This window comes from Arvicola amphibius, chromosome 1 (assembly GCF_903992535.2).
Source record: "Arvicola amphibius chromosome 1, mArvAmp1.2, whole genome shotgun sequence".
NCBI lineage: Eukaryota > Metazoa > Chordata > Mammalia > Rodentia > Cricetidae > Arvicola > Arvicola amphibius.
The window spans coordinates 170875489-170896295 of NC_052047.1; the positions used below are offsets into that span (position 1 = coordinate 170875489).

Below are 20807 nucleotides of genomic sequence, written 5' to 3' on the forward strand. Positions count from 1 at the left end.
TTAGTCTATTTGACCTTCCAGGTGCTGGAATTTATAGGCCTAGGTAATCAGGCCTGTCTGAAGGCAATTTAAAAACAAAATTATGAGCCAGTAAGACTGTTTGGCAGGTAAGTCTGATGACCTGAGACTGATTCTTAGGACACACATAATAAAAAGAGCTGTTCACTGACCTCTACAAGCTTATTGCCGTGTATGTATGAACAAAAACACATAAACATACAAATAAATAGATGTAGTAAGAAATAAATATAAAAAATAAAGACAAAACGTAAGATGCTCCTGGGAAAATAGTGTTCTGAGTGCGTATTTTTTAAAAATATTTATTTATTTAATATGTATACAATATTCTGTCTGTGTGTATGCCTGCAGGCCAGAAGAGGGCACCAGACCTCATTACAGATGGTTGTGAGCCACCATGTGGTTGCTGGGAATTGAACTCAGGACCTTTTTGGAAGAGCAGGCAATGCTCTTAACCTCTGAGCCATCTCTCCAGCCCCCAATATTTATTTATTTATTTTCTGTCTGTGTATATGTCTGCAGGCCAGAAGAGGGCACCAGACCCCATTACAGATGGTTGTGAGCCACCATGTGGTTGCCGGGAATTGAACTCAGGACCTCCGGAAGAGCAGACAGTGCTCTTAACCACTGAGCCATCTCTCCAGCCCCCCTGAGTGCATATTTTGTGGAAAAGTTTTCTTAATGTCAACCAAAAAGGCTGAGAACATATACTACTACAAAAGTCATATACTATGCTAGTAAACTGTAATTTCTTCCTTTAAAGAAATTGTATATGTTGCATGTTTGTGCATATGTATGAGTTAGTGCAGACATGCATATGTAGGCCAGAGATCAAGGCTGGCTGTCTTTCTCCACAACTCCCCATCTTACTATTTTGGCAAGACTTACTTTATTTTATGTCTACAACTGTTTTACCTGCTTGCATGTTGTACAAAATGTGCAGACCTGGGGCCCATGGAAACCACGAAAGAACACTGGATCTTCCGGAACTAGAGTTAGGGATGCTTGCAGAACCATCATGAAGGTGCTTGGGATCAAACCTGGGTTCTCTGGGTGATCTTAACCACCAAGCCATCTCTCCAACCCTTTCTACCTTCTGTTCTGAGAAAGGGACTCGCCCCGAACCCAGAGCTTACCAGTCGGCTACACTGGCTAGCCAGAAAGTCCTGAGGACCTGCCTGCCTCTCTTTGTGTCTCCCTCCCTCCCTCCCAGTGCCATCATATCCAGCTTTTAAAAAAGCATTGAAGATCCAAACTCAGGTCCTCATGTGTCCTTCCAGGAAAGGCATTTATTGACCGAAACATGTCTCCACCACAATTTTTTTCCTCTTAAAAATTATTTTTGTTAGCATATATTAATTGTACAAGGGAGTTTCATTGTGACATTTCTATATATGAATACAGTGTACTTGCTCAAGTCCATCCCATCATCTCTGACTCTCCATTTCTACCCTTTCACATGCCTGATAATCCAACTTTTACTTTCATGATATGTCCCCCACCATTCTACATACAAAAAAAATCATATGATAACTTGTCTTTGTTAGATTGGGTTGGATGAGAAATTTTTTACAATTGCTAACATAGCTAACCTTCAAGCTTTTGCAAACTAAGGCTGTAGTCTTTACAAATTTCATCCTTAACAAATGGGACGAATCTGAAGAAGGCTATCCTTTGGGAAAAGAAGATCCCAAGCACATTTCATATTCTAAATTACCACTTCCAACACTTTCTACATTGTATCTCTTAGCACTGATTTTCACTGATTTTTAACACAAAAGACAAACCTCACAGATGAGCAACATTTATAAGAGGAAGAAGTTTTATCTTCTACATTCACTACTTTTTAATATTTTAGTGGATCCCATATCAAATGAGCAAATGTGGACTCTAAGAGTCACTAACATTTGTAAAGGCATAAAATACTATCAGAAGAGATACTTCTATATGAAAATGCTTTTGGATGTCTGTGCCCAAAAGCTTTGGACAGTAAAATACGGATTCTACCTTAGTACTAGCTGTTCTATTTTTGGTTATGAGCCAAGCCTTTAACAGATGAGCCCTCTTTCTAGCCCTACTAGCTATTCTAAAATTTTAAAACATCTGGAAAACTTTATTTTGAGTAAAATTTAAAATAGAACTGTAATACATGCCTTTGCAGAAAAATTAAGGAGTAAAAAGATTAAATATCCACAGTTCTACTATGTAGTCACAAATACATACATATATCACTGCCCTGATTATTCACATTCAACACTACTTTTTACCTATTTAGTCAAAATTATAAATATTTTTCGATCAAAGCTTTCAACATAAAGTTATACACTTACTACAGAAACTCTAGGAGTACACGTAGAAAAAGTTTTTACGAGGAGCTAAGGATGTAGTTCAGCTGGCATAGTGCCTGCCTAACATACACAAACCCCAGCACTACATAACTGGATGTGTTGTGAGACTACACAATGAATTCAAGGTCAGTTTAGGACATTTAGGAGACTATGGAAAGAAAAAGAAACAGGGTGGGTAGATAAATCTAGTAACTTTCTACTTGGCAATAACTATAATTATTATTTTGCTGATTTTTCTTGTTTCAAAGTAGTAATACCCGATATCCTGAGACCTAAGCATGAATAATTCTAGAACTTTTACAAATCTTAGGTGAAAGATGATACAGCCAAAGGTTTGGATAGATAATATTACCTACCACTGACATTTATTAGTCTTTCCCAACTAAAGCAAAACAAACAAACATTAGGTAATTTAATAAGAATTTAAACAAACAGGCTAGAAAGTAAAGAAACACTGCTCTACCAAGGCAATGTTATTATATGAGATCTACAATATTTTTCTAGACAATAAAGTTTATAGTACTGAAAATAATACCTTTTATTGGTAGTATAATATACTCTTTCTAGCCTCACTAGCTGCCTCCTACCAAGCTGTCCAGTTTTTAATATATGGTATATTCATTTTAATCGCAATCTTCCACAATTTTTTCTCTCCCAAAAGACTGATAAAGAAAATCAATTCTCGGCCGGGCGGTGGTGGCGCACGCCTTTAATCCCAGCACTCGGGAGGCAGAGGCAGGCGGATCTCTGTGAGTTCGAGGCCAGCCTGGTCTACAAGAGCTAGTTCCAGGACAGGCGCTAGAAACTACAGGGAAACCCTGTCTCGAAAAACCAAAAAAAAAAAAAAAAAAAAAAAAAAAAAAAAAAAAGAAAATCAATTCTCAAATGAAGCTTTGGTTTGGTATCCTTGTCCAGTACAGTACTCTCCTATCTCCAGATCTACGTGATTTCTTCACGTATCTCCTTGAAGGAACAAGACAATGTTTACCAATATATCTAGAGGATTTTATGCATCATCTAGTACTGCTCAAATACTTATTCAATGAGATCAATTTCATCTAGCTCAAAACTACAATGTCTTGAATAAAATATAGAAAGATATTTTAAACTTCACCCCTGCCCCGATACCAGTTATACTATCTCTACATACCTCTAACACTCTAGAACATAGCTGACCACAGTAATCCTGAAGTATGCGCCCATGGAACACAACACAAAGAGTACTTTATTTAGAAACTAAGCCAAGATTTACCAATCAACCTCCATCAAGAAATTGCTTTTCTCAAGCTGGGGTAGATAAGATCTAGATAGACTCTCTTCCAGGAGGGCATTCCTCCTTTAATTGTCTTAAGCTTTTTGGACCCCTGAGAAAAAAACAAAGTGAGCGACATACAACTAACTGCATGAGGGCTGTGAATATAGCACTAAGCCATCTAAGTGTTCTGTCAATGGACCTATTTTATAACCACAGAGGAGGCTTTACCTTTTACCACACCTGGGCATGTGTTTTTAAATCTTTTGGAAAGAGGGAGTGATCTCAAATCCTAGAACAAAAGAAGTGATCAATAAATGTCTTACTGAATTCTATTTTCATCCCACATTTAAACATTTTCAGGGCCTTTTCTGAATAAAACTATTCTAAAACAAATGGCAATTATAATAGAATTACATGCAATATCAAACTCTTAATATTCTATAGTTCTGAACAAGAGGAAAGTCCAGATTCTATCACTAAAGGGTAAAAGTCTCCAATGTTTAAATATATATAAAAAGGAGTTCTATCCTTTGGGTTCTCTTGAGCTCCTATAAATGTTTTACTTTTTCATAAAAGAGAATGACAGAACTTGGTGGGACTACTCAGAACAAGCCTCTTGTCAAATTTTTCAACCAATTTCTAAATTTCGATCTTAATCAAAACAGCCAAACCTCAAATTTGACTTAGACAGTATTAAAATCAGTCTACAGAATTCACTTTGATTCAATTACTACTTGAACTTAGACATCTTGATTTTTAAAATTTTGAGGCTTTTGTCCACTATAATGATTCTTTTATATTTCTGTTTCCAAGGAAAACATTTTTTGCCAATTAAAAAGAAATTTCTAAACCAACCTTCAGCTCTATTTTAAGACAGGATTTCTCTACCTGTGGGGCTCGACCCCTTGGGGGACGTCGAATGACCCTTTCACAGACCACTGGAAAACATATATCATAATAACATTAGGATTCATAACAGTAGAGAAATTACGGTTATGAAGTATCAGTAAAATTAATTTTATAGTTGGGAGTCACCACAAAATTAAAACTGAGCTAAAGCATTAGGAAGGTTGAGAACCAGTTTTAAGAGATATTTTAACCCATATATGTATCATTTTAATAATCATTTGATTATTTTCATCAAAATATCTGAAATGTTCAAATGCAAAAAATCTTAATTCACCTTCATTAGTGTTATCAATGATGGATATTTTATAACATCAACCTTTTAAAACTAGAAAAAGCTATTCTTAGACTATATGTAAAAATATTCTTTTTATTTTATTTTCTTCTTCTTCTTCTTTTTTTTGGGGGGGGTTTTAGAGACAGGGTTTCTCTGGAGCCTGTCCTGGAACTAGCTCTTGTAGCCCAGGCTGGCCTCGAACTCACAAAGATCTGCCTGACTCTGCCTCCTGAGTGCTGGGATTAAAGGCGTGCACCACGACAGCCTGGCTTTTCTTTTCTTCTTTTAAAAATGGATTTACTTATTTTTAACTTTATGTGCACTGGTGTCTTGTCTGTGTGAGCATGCTGAGGCCACGGAACTGGAATTACAGACACTTTTAAGCTGCCATGTGGGTGCTAGGAATTGAACCTGGGTCCTCTGGAAGAACAGTCAGTCCTCTTAGCCACTGAACCATCTTTTCAGCCCCATGCAAATATTCTTAAAACCTTCAAAAATACCTCCATTGATCAATTTTGAGAGAATCTTAAAATTTGTCATTTTTCTAAATCTTTCTTTTAAAAGATTTTGTGTATGTGAGTGTGTGTGGTTGTGTGTGCCTGTCTCGATCACCTATGAGTCTCTTGACATACGTGCTGCGATGTGGAATAAGGCCTGCTGGAAGATCAACAAATGCTGAAGCAGCTCTCAGTCCATTTTCCTAAATCTTGTATACATAATTTCCTACTACAATCTATTCTATTCCTTTCCACTTATATAACTTTACTCAATTTCTGGTTTTTATTTTTGTAAGACAAGGTCTCACTATGTAGCTCCAGTTGGCCTACAGGGATCTCAAGATAGATAGATAGATAGATTGATAGATAGATAGATAGATAGACAGAGAGACAGAGAGAGAGAGAGAGAGAGAGAGAGAGAGAGAGAGAGACAGAGAGACAGAGATATATAAAAGCAGGCTGTCCTCTAACTCTTGAATTCTGGGATTGAAGGTGTGCATTACCACGCCGAGCTTAATCCCTATTTGTAATGCTAACTAGTGTTTCTCAGTTGCCTTAAATGATAAATGATATTCCTTCTAAATACACACATTGTCTAAAGAGAAGAGAGTCCAAAGGGATGGAAAGAATCCTGGCTAATTGTCAACTTGACATAAGCTAGTATCATTTTAGAAATGGGAACATGAGTTTAGAAAATTCCCCCACTAACCTGGCCTGATGATTGATGTGAGAGAAACCAGCTCACTGTGGGCAGTGACACCCTGAGCAGAAGGTCCTGGAAGTTATAAAAAGGCTGGCTAGAGAGCATGGAGAGCAAGTCGGTATGCAGCACTCCTCACTGCCTTCTCCTTCAGTTCCAGCCTTGTTTGAGTTCCTGTCCAGACTTCCCTCAGTGACAGAGTGTACTATGGAACTGTAAGATGAAATAAAACCTTTCCTCCTCAAGTTGCTATTGGTCATGATGTTTTAACACAGCAATAGAAACTAAGACAAGTGGTATAAATTACAGTTTTAAAATTAATTACTTAAAAAATTATGTTGTGTCTTTCAAAAATATGGTGTCACTTTAGGGAAGAAACATACACATCTGTAGTTCAATTCAGAATGTATGCAAACATTTAATTAGGTTTTGGAAATTGAAAGAACAAGACCTAAGCCTCAATCCTACTTCTGAAAGGAACAATTCAATAACATATACAAATTTTGCTTATAGGTTTCTATTTATAGCACTACTATAAATGCCACAAAGATACAAGCCAAAACAAGAGTCTACTTAGGTTCTAATATTTTCTTCCCTTCCTAGATACTACATAGCTTCCTGCAGCATAGATATGATTTAGACCCCTACTAAAGCATACAGAATAATTTGTGCTTTCTAGAAACTTGTTTCACACCTTGCATTCACTGTAGTGTACTGGAATGTCCCCATATAACTCCTGAAAATTCCACGAGCATTATTCAGTTCCTTTAAGAATCAGTTCAAGTGTAACCTCTCTAGCAGCTTTAAACTACTCTCTCCCCTTCTCCTCCCAACCCCCACTTGCCATCCTACTCTCCCTTAGCTTTAAGTCAACTTCCTTTAGATTTCTGTTCTGTATATCCATTATACAATTATTATAATGATCATATACAAGTATTATTTTAAATGTTTCCATACCACTTGGAGGCAAAGAACTAATATTTTCATTTCTTTTTCTACCCCCCCTTCCCGGTTGGTTTTTTTGATACAGGGTTTTTCAGTGTAGCCCTGACTGTTCTGGAACTTGCTTTGTAGACTAGCCTGGCTTCAAACTCACAGAGATCCACCTGTCTGCCTCTTGGTGCTGGGATTAAAGGTGAGCAAAACCACTCTTGGCCTTGATGTTTTCATTTCAAGAACAATGCCTAACTCCACTAAAGAAATATTTGTAGGGGCTGGAGAGATGGCTCAGTGGTTAAGATCACTGACTGCTCTTCCAGAGGTCCTGAGTTCAATTCACAGCAACCACATGGTGGCTCACAACCATCTGTAATGAGATCTGGCGCCCTCTTCTGGCGTGCAGGCATACATGGAGACAGAATGTTGAATACATAATAAATAAATAAATCTTAAAAAAAAAAAAGAAATATTTGTACCACCAACTAAGCTAGTCTAACATTTTTGTTGTATGGATGAAGAAACTGAGTTTTGTTATACATGTTCCTAGCTCCAGTATCACTAAGCTGTTCTCTAATGATAATGTGACATCCTCTTTACCTATTATACCTCATCAAATGCTTAATGGAAAGCTCAACAGTATGTGTAGCAGCTCAAAAAAAAAAAAAAAGAAACATTTATTTTTAGAGGGTATGTGTGTATCCTCACAAGTGAAAGAGGACAACTTTCCGGAATCTATTCTCTCCCTCTACCACGAGTTCCAGGGATCAAATTCATGTTCTCACACTTGGCAGCAGCTGCCTTTACCTACTAAGCCTTCTTGTCAGCTTCATATATGCAGCACCTTTAAAGTAATCTTTACCGTTTGAAAACAATAGTTAACTAGGTGTCTAAGAAATACACCTCAAAAGACAAATGAAAACAATCTGTGATACTGGCTTAATTACTAACATAGCACACATGACTTTAAGATAGTTACAAAGTCATCTATTTCCTGAAACACATAAGTCTGTAGAACACTGCTCTAGCACATCTATTTATCTAACTTATATTCCAGCAACTGTAGCTTTCATCAAGTTCTGCCCACTCAAAACACTTACTCAGTTATGACTCATATTTTAAGCTAATATATAAGAATCTTTTTTAGTATCTACAAATATAGTCTAGCACTTACAAAATGTTTGCATACATCAAATACATGTATACTGGTACAAAAACATGAGAGATTCAAAACTATCTACTTGAGACTATCAAATTACTTTTACTACTAAAATGCAAGACTTTTCTTTCTTTTGGCCTAAAAAAATCAGAGCTACATTATTTTTATTAACTTTACAACATTGTAAGTTTAACTTCTAAGTGTAGACACTATTGATCACATGGGATTATTTCTGAGCATAAGTCACTGGGCATAATGATGTTTGTAAATTTTTATGAGAAAGAAAAAAACTTGTCCTTTTAAAGGAAAAGATTTCTTATGCACAGTAACTTTGAAAATATCTACAGTCGAGTTATATCTGTTACTTTCTACAACTTCTAGGTAGCTATTTTATCTCATTCTACATGCCTGTTTCTCCATCTGCAAACTAGAATGGACTACAAGAATGCTAAGGTTCCTTCTGTGTTTAAAATCCTGTGACATCAGTTTTGAGTATATTTCGCTATTTAAAAATAGTGACATGTGGGGCTGGAGAGATGGCTCAGATGGTTAAGAGCACTTACTGCTCCCCCAGAGGACCAGAGCTGGACTCCTAGCACTCACTTCCAGTGGCTCGGCTCTCAAACCACCTGTAAATGGAGCTCCAGCGGGTCTGACAAACTCTTCTGGTCTCCAAGGGTGGCTGCACTCGCATGCATATTAACACCCCACTACATGTGTGCACACGCACGTGCATACACACTCACACCACACATACACACTTAAAAATAAAATCTTTTTTTAAAAAGCTTTCTTTATAAAATGACGACATGTGAATAAACTGGCTTTTTATATGTACCATCTCTGCCACAATGCCCTGTAAAGGTAAGCTATAAACACAGTAAGAAATATCAATCACCAAATAAAAATATTAAAAATAATCTATAGCTATTTGCAAATAGTTAACCTATTGCCAAATAATTCTATTTTATTGAAGAATGCAAAAACATCTTTAGTTTGTTTAAAGGGAATTTGCCTTTAGTGACTTAAGCACTCACTATATTACTCTTTTAGTGAAATTAGTAAGCAACAGATTTGGAATTAGTATATGAGCAGCCAAAGACAAATGAAGAATAGATTATTTTACATATATGCAATGCCCAGGTCCAGATTTGAGATAATATTCATTTTACTGCACTACTGTGATTAATACATTGAGTTACATGACCAACGAGCGGTATTGACTTTGTTTTTAAAAAACCCATTTAGTTCTCATAGTAATTTTTTGAAGTAGATGAGATGATACTATTCCCATTTTACATGCAAGGAAATAGGCCAAAAAATTCAATCAGTCAAGTTCATTCAGCTAATAAATAGCCAAACTCCTATTCCGAGGACTAGAGAGATAGATGGTTCAGTAGTTAACCAACCCTTGACACCCAATCAAGACGATCCATTCGATTCGTTCAGATCCCATTACCACAGAACAAGCCCATAACCCCGGCTCCACAGGAGACGAAGACAGAAGGCTAGCTGGGTATTGCTGGCTTCCAATCCCTAAGAAAATGCAAGTCTCACATTTAGGGAGGAGCCATGCCGCACGGGAAAAGATGGAGGGTAATAGCACACACTAGACATTTGCTCCCAGCTTCCACTTCCTGATCATGCTCCCATACACGCAGGAGCACATATCTCTCTCTCACACACACACAAAGTATAAAATCTTGGCAATATATTATTCCACCTTTATTAACACTCCTAATATTTAAAGACGTTTCTATTACTGAAAATTTTTAATTAACCGAGCTCATGTCCAGTATATAGAGATTGTTCAATTTTAGTGTCCTATGTTAACTTATTTTATCTTCCTAAAAGGGGGGAGAGGAGGATATAGGTGATGTATATCAAAACGATGGTACAATTTGAACTACCTATAATTTCTAGTAGAATAAAAATTTCTAAGGCTCTATACTTAATTCCGTGGTAGATTGCTTGTCTCGTATGTTCTATCTAGCACTGGAAGAAGAAAAAGACGGACAAACAGACACACACACAGTACAAGTCTAAACCTATGAAAGACGTTGTGTTGATGCATTCATTTGGTGTCATTGCAAAAATTTAACTTCCTCAGATGAAACAAACACCTAATAACACTAAATTTCCAATGGCTGAAACTGCTAGAAGATAAAAATTTTAAGGGATCATCTTTCTACACGAGCCAAAATTACTTTCTAAAGGTTTTTCGCCCTACATGCTGTTTTAGACGCCATGCTAAAAATGTCTACAAGTGGCGGGTTCAGCTTCCATCCTACAAAAGGCTTTCCCTTCTGCCTACTCGTGTGACTCGTGTGACATCTGGAACCTCTCTGATGTCCTCGGGAGTTCTGGGCTCCCAGGACTGGGGTTCCTTCTGGGCTTCTCCGTGGATGCACTCGCCCTTCGAGCCATGCCCATCACACCCCTCCGGTTCCGCGCCCAGCGCTGCTGCTCCTCCTCCCGAGGTGCCAGCACCAACTCAGCACCTATCAGCGCCGCCCCCAGGCCCTGGCCCAGCCCCTCCTCGGACACGTGTGCGGGTGTGTTTGTGTCTGTCTGTCAGTCCCACTGGGGACCCGGCTCGCTTACCGAGAGAGAAGGGCCAACTTCTGCTCCAGCAACATCTCCAGCTTCTGGCCCTGTTTGGAGATCCAGTGGTCGACTCCGTGCAGACGGTAGCACGTCTCCAGCATCAGCCTGAAGTCCGCCACAAACTCGGTGATGCCCCTGTACTGGCCGCTGGAGAACTTCTCCTCCATCTTCAACAGACACATGCCCTGGCCGGGCTGCGGCGGGACGACGCGACCGCCCCGGCCCCCGGCGCGCCGCCCTTCGGCCACCTCTTCTTCCCCGGCGGCAACGCCCCCCAAGGGCTGCAGGAAAGGGGCGGTGAGGCCGCGGTGCTTCTCCTGCAGGAACTCGCCCAGGATGCGGTAGCCCTGCTGCAGCTCGTAGGTCAGGTCCTGCTCCCTGCAGCCACCGCCCGCGACCACCGTCGCCTCCGCCACCTCCTCCTCGTCGTCGTCCTCCAACGAGGAGGCACTCCTCCTGCGGACCAGCTCCGAGGCCCGGGCCGCCGCTGCCACCTCCTCCTCCTCCTCGTTCCCTTCCCGGGTCGTCGGTGGCGGCCGCTCCTCCGCGGCCCGCTCCATCTCCCCCGGCGTCCCCGGTTCGCTCACGTCTCCCGGCAGGCCCAGGCTGGGCGGTGAGGAGCGACCGCTCGAGGCGCCGGGAGACGCGTGAGCGCCGGCCGCCTCCTTAGAGAGCCGAGGCGCCGCCGCGCAGCCCCTGCCGCATCGGGCCTCGCTCTCCAGTCGCCGGCCGGGACCCGCGCGCGCGGGGGTCTCAGGCTCGCGCCCGCGGGGCGGGGTTACATGGCGCGCGGGGGAGGGGGGGAGAGGAGAGCCTAGGTGCCCTCCTCTCCCCTCCCCGCGGCGGCGCGAGGCCCGCGCCGGCTTCACCCTCCGCCCGCCCGCTCACCGGCCTGGCCGCCGGGGCCTCGGCGCCCCACCCCCTCCCGGGCCGACGGGGCGCTGGGAGGGGGCGAGGAGGAAGAGGGCGCTACTCCTTCCCGAGTGGGCCGCAGCACCGGGCCGCCGCGGCTCGGGCTCCTCCTTCTCCCTCACACCCCCTCCCGGCCCTGTCTACCTGCGGGGGACCTGGGCAGGAGGAGGCGGCGCACTGACCGGGCCGGCGACAACTGTCAGTTAGAAGCCCTGCTGGGGCGGGGGGGGGGGGGCGAGGGGAGGGGCGGAGAGGAAAGGGGGAGGGCACTCAGCCCCCCCGGCCGGGGAGCGCTGTGTAGAGCGGCAAAGAAAGAAGGGCCGTCGCCATTCCCGGCGCGCATGCGTAGTGGCACGAGGTGGCCCCGCCCCCTTTCGTCCCGCCGACTTGGCTCCTCCGCCGGCCGGGAGGCCGAGTATGGAGGCGGGCCGATGATGTCATCAATATGCGGATTTGGGCGAGGGGTGGGGTGGAGGGAGAAGCAGAGCGCCTGCGCGAGCGCACGGTCTCGGGAAAGTGACCAAAAGCGTAAAACTTACCTTCGTGAGACCCTTACTGGTCCTAAAAGTTTTAATATAAGTTTTTTCAAAGCAGTTAACTAGTTGACCTTTATTAAGGACAAATGAATAACCAGAACGCACAAAAGTAAATCCTCTCCGTTGTAAAATACTATCTTTGCACCCTTCCCTGTGACTTGCCGGTCTCTACATAAAACTAGCAGTTAAGAAAAATAAGAAAGTAAAGTTTGAGCACTGCGCAAAAGAAGAGTGGAGGATTGTAGAACTTTAGTTCTCGAAACTCCAGCTCCCGGTTAACACTTTAAAACATATTTGTCAACCAAATCCTGTTTTCTATTGAAATTTTAAAAACGGAAAACACCTGGATTCTTAAGTTTAGCTAACAATTATGGGAATGCAATCTCGCTCAAATGTCTCCAAACATTTCTACTCAAACTAAGCTGTACAGCTTGTGATTGGTGTAGCTTTAACAATCTCGCTACATATTTTTATTTGTAAACGACTAAAAAGTGGACTCATCATTCACAAGAGTTAACATACTGCATAAAATAAGGGAAATGAGATATTAGATATAAAACATATTACTGCTTTCTAATGCACATGATATTCACTTACTTGCTTGAAACTTGAAATGATACATCAAACCAATACTATAGAAATGCAATTTGAACATGAAATTTGTAACTGAATGGTTGAGATATTCTCACCTTCAAGATTGTTTACTTTTGTATAAACAAAAGGACTGGTAAAATGTAATGCCTTAAGACTTTTTGTGTGGGGAGGGGCCTCAATAAGTTAAATAATAGTTGTAGGTAAAAATAGTGAAAAAGGAACATGAATTCTTGGAGTACAGACACATGCACAGACTTACACGCATGCATGCACCCATCTGGATTACACACATGCATGCAGACATAGCTCATGAACTGGCAAATATGTCTGGTTGGGCTTCCTTTGTTTCCTTTGACAAAACTGAAGAATCTAAAGCCTACCAAACTCAAGCAAATGCCCACTCCCTTTTAGCCACCAGATCTATTTGAAAATTCTCACACAATAGCTTCCACTTATTGACCTCGTGCTGCTCAGCACTTGTGTTCATTATCGCCTTTGATTCTCACAACAATCACATAAACTACGTATTATTCATATCTTGCAGATGGGGAAACAAACACTTGGGAAAATAGTTTGCCAAGATTCAAATTTAAAAACTCCCTTACTTCAAAACTTCAAGTACCCAATTACAAATCATTCGCCTGAGTTTCACAAGACTGTATGAATTGCAAACCACACATTGATGAGAAAGGGTTATAGATGAGTAGAAGGAGCCTTAACTCCAGTTCATGAAGGGGTCAAGATGATAGTAAACCAGGTCCTTGAAGGCTACAAAACACTTGATGAAAATGCATTGTTTGTAGGTAAATAATAGACAAGAGGAGAAGTTGCCGTTTAATCCCACCACCCAGAGAAAACTATTCCACATCAAGGTAGCTTTTTTTCTACTTATCTTAAATATACTTGTAACCATACCAAATATCAAATTCTGAACTATCCAGAAATATAAAAATCCTAAAAATATAAAAAAAAGCTTTATATTCCTGTCCACAGTAATCTAGATAGACCTAGTAGGGAAGAGATTCTGTGTAAACCAAATTCTGAAGTATAAAGAACACAGCAGAAAAACACCAATGGTAGTAACACTGACAATTTATTGAACACTTACTGGGTCTGAGATATTTGCTCTGTTACACACACAGCACTCACAACAGGCTCAGGGAGTCACAAGAGACATTCTTGTTTGTAAGTTTTGAATGAAGTTTTGCTAAGTAGAAACTTTTTTCTACTCTACAAAACACCTTCAGCAGTTAGACATTTCGATTCATGTAACTAACCCTAAATTCATAGAGTTGTTTTATAGAATACACGGATACATGACTAATCTTAAAGCTCTTTTCTTTTTAATGTTTAAAGATAAAATTAAGTTTGTTTCACTGTTTCTGTAGAATCTGTCAGGAACTGCTTCAAAACAGAAATTTATTTAAGCCCCATCCTGAAAGGAAGGGTTCCTTGTTTGGTGTGAGGGTAGGGGGATAATACATACAAACACAGAGCAATATTCTGCTAAACATGTAACAATAACTGACACCCACAAGCATTGACTATTGATTATTTATTAAGCTCTGTCATGGCCTGTCACATGCTTACAGGATGAACTGTACCAGCACTTCCTTCTCCACACCCATGGATGTTTCAATTGACAAATTTTTAAAACCAATTTGGCTCTTATAGCTCTCAGCTGAACACCTTGGGAACTGGAATTAGTCACGCTCCGACCACTTCACAGGAGCTCTGTATGAAAAGTTCACTTATATTATAGGAAAAAACCTCCTACATCCACTGCAGTACCTTGAAACTCTTTCCATTCTGCCTCCTTCCATCACCATAACGAACAGAAGTATTACCAAGGAAGAGAGCCTGCCAACACACTCCACCCTCAACTCCAAAGATGCTTACCCCGCAAGTTTCCCTTCCTTCGTGAGCTCTTTACAAGATGTCACAGACATCTTGGCACTGCGAATACCGTTTACCCAGCAGCAACAGTTGAGACAAACAGCAGTGAGTTATACATTTCACACTAAATAGGGCAGGTGACAAATAACTTTAAGACAACTGGAAGCACGAGTTACAATCACAGTTCCTTTAAGAGATGACACATGCAAAATAAACAGAAGACCTCAACACTATCCTGGGGAGACACGGAAGTATGAACTGCTTAGCAGAGAGAAGTGGTGTCTCTCATGTGTAACGGCTCCACTCACAACACTTTGTAGCTACTTGTATGATAGCTGATACTCAAGTGACAGTAAGGTACTTCAAGCAAAACTGAGCAATTCTCGTAAAGCTTCCTGCTGGTCTTCATCGAGGTGGGCTATACATTGCAGCCATAATTCTTCAGAAGTCTGTATCTGCCTAACAACGTTAGCTAGGCGTTTGGCACAGGGGTCTTCATGGCTAATAGTCTCATTAATTTTTCCTTCTGCAATTATACTGATGATTTTAGGAAGATTGGAATTATTGGGACCAATCACAACCGGATGGTTACTTTCAATCAGGTCACAAAGAAAATTCAAAGTCTGAATAGCTTCCTCTTTATCTTCATGCAGCGGAAGCCATGACAGCCAGTGTGGGAGAACCTCATCTACGTTTACACAGTTGGGCTTGAACTTCATAATCTTCCCTATTGCTGAGATACAGTTCTCTGTGGCAATGACATTCTTTTTGGTTTTGGAATTTGCACACTTAATGACCTTTACCAACAGCGGAACAGCTTCTGAACACAAAGAACGATAATCGTCTCCACCAAACTGTGCCATCACACCCAATCCATAGGCGGCAGCTTGCCTGACTTCGGGGTTGTTATCTCGCATATTGAGTAGCATCGGCCACCGAAAATACTCCACATATTTGAACGAGGTTGGGCTGCAGTGCTCAATGATATCATCAAATATGCACAGTCCCCACTGTCTGTCTGGCCACGGCCTACTTGAGCAAATTAGATTCACAATCAACGGAAGGAGCTGCTCAAACCACGGCAGAATCTTCTCCCTGTAAGTGCTAAATAGTGAGTGCAGGATATCCGACACTTTGGTCAGGATATACACGTCACACTCATCTTCATCCTGAAGCGACATCTCGACCTGCTGGTCGTAATTTTCTTCCTGCCTTTTCACCTGCCGCAACTCCTGGTTCTTAAAGTGCCCTTCGAGCTTTGCCTTCAAAATGCCTCCCAGCTCCTCCAAGTGCTCATCATTAAGACAACCATCTCCCATCACCTCAATGGACTTTGCAAAAGAGTTCATTATTTCTGAGAGTACATCTGTGTCAGGTTCAGTTCCAATGGCCTTGATTAAGGGGTCGCATATCAACTGCCACATCTGTGAAAGGTACTCCGAGCCCCGGATCCTTGCACATTCCAGGAGGAAGGGCATGGCTTCTGCAGCCGCCACCCGAACATTGTCATGAAAATAAAACTTCAGCAAAGGAACCATCAGCTTCACAACTTGTTCTGTATATTCCACGAATCCTTCTCTTAACTCCTTAGCATAGTAAACCAACATCTGGCAAGCAGTCGCTTTTGCCTCGAGTCCTGAGGTTTTAATCCCGAAGCTCTGCTGGTCCCCAAGATTTACAAACTGCCAGCCATCATCGTCACTCATGGCCTCCACATCTTGGGTGTCCAAGAGAGCGACATCAGGTTTAGCCGAGGCAGTCTTAATGAGGGGCTCGACCACCAGTGGAAGATACTGCTCAAAGTCTTTCCCAAGAACTTTACACATCCGAGCCCAGGCTGACACCATGTAGGAGGTCTGAGGGTCGTCGTCTTCCATAGCATTTAAGTCTAACTGTGTCTTCAGCAGTAACTGCATCACATTCGATGCGTCCTGAAGAAATTTTTCCTTCCCCACGGCAAGACCCACATGGCTAATGCACTCAATAGTTTTTCCTCGAAGAAGCTTGAGTTCCTTTTGAACTGCGAGCTCAACAACGTGTGTGAGGGAGGGCATAAATAAATCATAATACGGAACGAAGCTTTCTTCTATGGCATCTGCAACTGAGGCAATGGTTGTCACAAGCTGTTCTAAGGCCAACTTAGTTCCGTTCCGAATCAGCTCTTGCAGTTTAATTACCAAGATGGAATGTAGACTTTTTACCATATTTTCCAAATACAGAACTAGCAATGACTTGGGGCAGTCTTCGATAAAAATAACAAGAGCAGACGCTGCATGAGACTGCACACGCTGATTACCTTGATTTTCCATGGTTCGCAGCAAAGCTGGAATCACTATTTCATGGAATTTCTTTTGGAAGTTAGGTGCAAAATCGGTAGCCATCTGTCCAAGTGTGGTGCAGGCAGCAGCCCTCACCCTTGGATGAGGATCCTGAAGAAAAAGCAAAACGGAGTTAACTGTTTCATCTAGAATCGGTTCCATTTGCTGATGGCAACCTTCTCCGATGGCCGATAAGGCCATTAATCCAGCATGGCGACATTTCCAGTCAGGGCTCTGAAGCATCTGCATGATATGCTCCTTGGTCATGGGCAAAACGATTTTTCCACCAAGTCCACAAGCCAGTCTGTCTAGTGCACTCTCGGCAGCAACGGCATTGCTGTCAAAATCATCTTCTTCCATCTCGTCAGCATTTACCCAGTCCTCATCATCTTGCAGGTCAACCATCATCGCTAATATATGAGGCACAGCCTGTGCAATAATATTCGTATGTTTTTTCAACATCGGCGTTGCCGTCTCGGATAAGGTCACTATTACTTCCAGAGCCAGCTGGCGTTGCAGGTTACTAAGCCTAGAGTCTCCGCATAACTTCAGGCTCAACTGCAGAGTATCTTCTAAATAGGGACCCAAATACTTGGGCACCGTGTCCGCAATCTCAACAAGGGACTCTAGCACCGAATCATCATCCTGGTAGCAGGAATCATTCACAGCCTGCAAGATGCCAGGAAGCAGGTCTGCGAAGTCTTTGAAAAGCGCAATATTGTTTTCATTAGCAAGGACAAAGGCAGCTGCAGCTCTAGCAGATAATGTCCTGATTGCTGGATGCTCTTGATCTTGAATACACTGGTCCAGCAATCTCTTGATGATATCCAAATCGTGGCGATCTTGGTTCCCAAAAATCCCGGGAAAGTGCCAGAAAACGTGAAGTGCAACTTCCCACAGAACCACATTTTTAGAGTGAATCGAATCAATGAGGAATTTCAGACCTTCTGGCCAATGGTTAGTGCCATCCTCATCTATCAAATTCCTGGCCAGCACCGCAAAAATATCACAAAGCTTTTTCCTCATGCTAGCATGTGTTTCTAACTTAACGGCCAGTATCAGCTCAATCTTGACATCCCTCTGCACCTCAGAAGGCAGATTTGGATAGACCTCCTCAAACCCAGAGGACAAAAGCCGTCGTAGCAGTGCGGCAGCCATTTGTCTCACCTCATAACCTGCTCTTCTGTTACGGACGGCGTCTAAGAGGAATGTAGTCTTACCCAGACCTGGGATATTCTCATAGACTTCCTCGGCTTGCCTCCGCACCATACAGCTGGGATTGATCAGGTTCTTCAGAAGCTGGTAAAACTCCTGCTTTTCCGACACGGTCGCCGGCAACCCTGCAGACCCGAGCGCCGCCATCGCGCCCTGTCAAAGCTACCGCGACGGGGAAGGAGGCAAGCAGTCTGCGGCTGGAGCAGTGACGTCAATGAGGCGACGGCGGGGATGGGCGGGGCGCGCTCCCCAGGCGGACGCCGGGGTAACCCTGGAAGGCGGGGGATAGGGATTTACGGTTCTGTGGGAGCAGCCTTCGGGTTGCGGGTATCGTCCTTGTGTTTTCCCGATCCGTGTGCGCCTGCAGAGGCGGGAAGGAGATGGGGGGGAAATTCGCTCCGAAAGTCTGCATACTGTATGCCCTTACTTTTATAAAAGATCTCAAATAAGCTCGTCTATACGGATTTTAATTAGCGGTTGCTATGGAGTATAACTGCTGTCCGCTCCGGGGATTTCTTTTTGCGGGTTAATGAAAATGCTCTGTAATTGATAGTGATGATGCTTCCCCAATGCCATACTGTTATATTAAGAACTACTGAGTTCTACAATTTAAATTGGTGAATAGGGTATATAAATAATACCATAATAAAGCTGTTTGCACAATAAGCTCAATTAAAGGATAACGATTTCCTTCCCACTATCACATCCAATGAAAACGACCGGTGATTCTCAAATTCGGGTGTACATCAGAATCCCTTGGCCTGTGGATTATAATAGAGATTAGGAAAAGCTACTAAATAAGTATGGGGAAAATGATCTGGAGTAATAATAAGCTTCTTCAATTCTGGTCTTCTATCTAAATTAATTTTGTATCTTTGTTACTCAAGATGCTCCTTACACGTGTTTCTAAACTGTAATATGACCGCGTTCTGTGATTAGAATCCGAATTGCTCTTTAATAGGACGCTGCAAAGGTTATCCTAAGAACAAATTCCCGAGGCTATGTATCTTTAATTTAGACAGGTGTATCGTTTGAAACCATAATTATAAGTTGTAACCGTCTGTGGTCAGATCGTCCTGTCCGCAGCTGTCGCACTCACTTTAAGCCTTGTGTAATTCTGTAAGGCTGAGGGCCGGATAGTACTGCTTTTAGGTGAGAAGTGGAGAGCTGGGGAGACGGGAGGACCTCACCTAAGATAACAGCCAAGTCTAAAGTCTGCCTATTCTTAGAGTGGTGTCTTTTTTCACTACTGGTAAATTTCTCCTTAACTAAGCTTGCTTTTGCAACATCATCAGAGACCTTCATTTATTGTTTTTGTCTTAAACTTGGCCAAGCAGTCTGAATTTCAGTTTTGTAAAATTCTGCTGTCTATACCCACAAGATGGAGAAAGGACAGTTTCCACATTAACAAGATGATAGACCAAATAGCTGGTCTCCTAAATTAATTTGTAATTTGAAACTATTCTCTGAATAGTATTTCTCATTCTGTGGACCATGTCAAGATCACTTAGGATGTTTATTTTAAAATGCAGGTATTAGGACCAGCTTCCAAACAGCGACCCTAGCATTCTGAGGCCTGTAATCCCAGCATGTGTAATTTGAATATGCACAGTGAGTATTCACATAAATACCCAAATTTGAGAATTATGGATCAAATCGGTTTTTGTTCTGATTCTAAGGTCTTACCTATAGTTCTTCATCTTGTACCACATTTCCTGGTTTTCTTACTGCAAAAGCCTCTGCGCCCGCAGTTTTAGGAAATGTTAATGAATGTGGGAGAAACGTTTTCCTTACAGCTCCAGCCATTAGCATACTAAGGGCTTATTAAAGCTACAGTCAGGTACAATGACAGAGCCACTGCTGTGCTCAGAATGTAAATAACTGACAAAGCCAAGGCTGGTGCAGACGCAGAGCATCAGGGAGCTGGGTTATATTACATTGGGAGTGTATATAATGTAGTACAACTTGAGAGAATAGATGAAATGCTGTTCAGTCATGCATTTATTTCACCAGAAACTATTCACTGAAGCTATAAATACAAGAGGAGCTAGGGAAATGGCTCAGTCGATAAAGTTCCCACTATGTAAACACGATGAGTACCTGAGTTTGGATTCTGATGCTTATGGGAAAGCTGGGCACCCCCTGCACATATATAACCCAGCACTGGGTGGAAGCGGGAAGAGACAAACAGATCTCTAGAGCTCAGTGTTCAGCCTGGACAAATTGATGAGTTCTAAGTTCAGTCAGAGGCCCTTTCTCAATAAGCTCAGGAAATTTAGGAAGACGCCAGAAGTTGGCCTCTGACCTCCACTTCCACAAATGTGCACAAACCTACATGAGCACACACATACACCACGCACACAAAGATCAACTTCATGAAGATGCTTACGGGAGATAGAAATGTCACACACTCAAGGAATTAGTGTGATAACAATTCTGCCCGAGACATTAAGAAGCCACCTAACACTCTGGGGTATGCCCAGAACATTTCCTCACCAATTGTTTGGTTAATGTGAACCACAATTTGTGCAGGGAAAGGCAGGAGAAAACTTGATTATTTCCTCTTAGTCAGTTTTCAGAGTGGGTGATGGGAATGTCAGATGGAGGTGATATCTGAACTGGCTTTTGAAGAA

At 42.0% G+C, this 20807-nt stretch overlaps 2 protein-coding genes across 2 annotated transcripts in view; both read right to left on the minus strand.

Moving 5' to 3' along the window:
- The window catches only part of Kiaa2026 (KIAA2026 ortholog), a 78669-nt gene extending 67308 nt beyond the window's left edge, over positions 1–11361 (minus strand). Inside the window, exon 1 of the mRNA XM_042054592.1 lies at positions 10701–11361. Within this exon, the coding sequence (XP_041910526.1) occupies positions 10701–11263 (563 nt within the window). The 5' untranslated portion in view covers positions 11264–11361. The remainder of the gene's footprint in view (positions 1–10700) is intronic.
- A 2458-nt stretch (positions 11362–13819) lies between these two features.
- On the minus strand, positions 13820–18345 carry Ranbp6 (RAN binding protein 6). Its single transcript, XM_038328989.1, has one exon. The coding sequence runs from the start codon at positions 18319–18321 to the stop codon at positions 15004–15006; it is 3318 nt and encodes a 1105-aa protein (XP_038184917.1). The 5' UTR covers positions 18322–18345; the 3' UTR covers positions 13820–15003.
- Positions 18346–20807: the final 2462 nt, after the last annotated feature.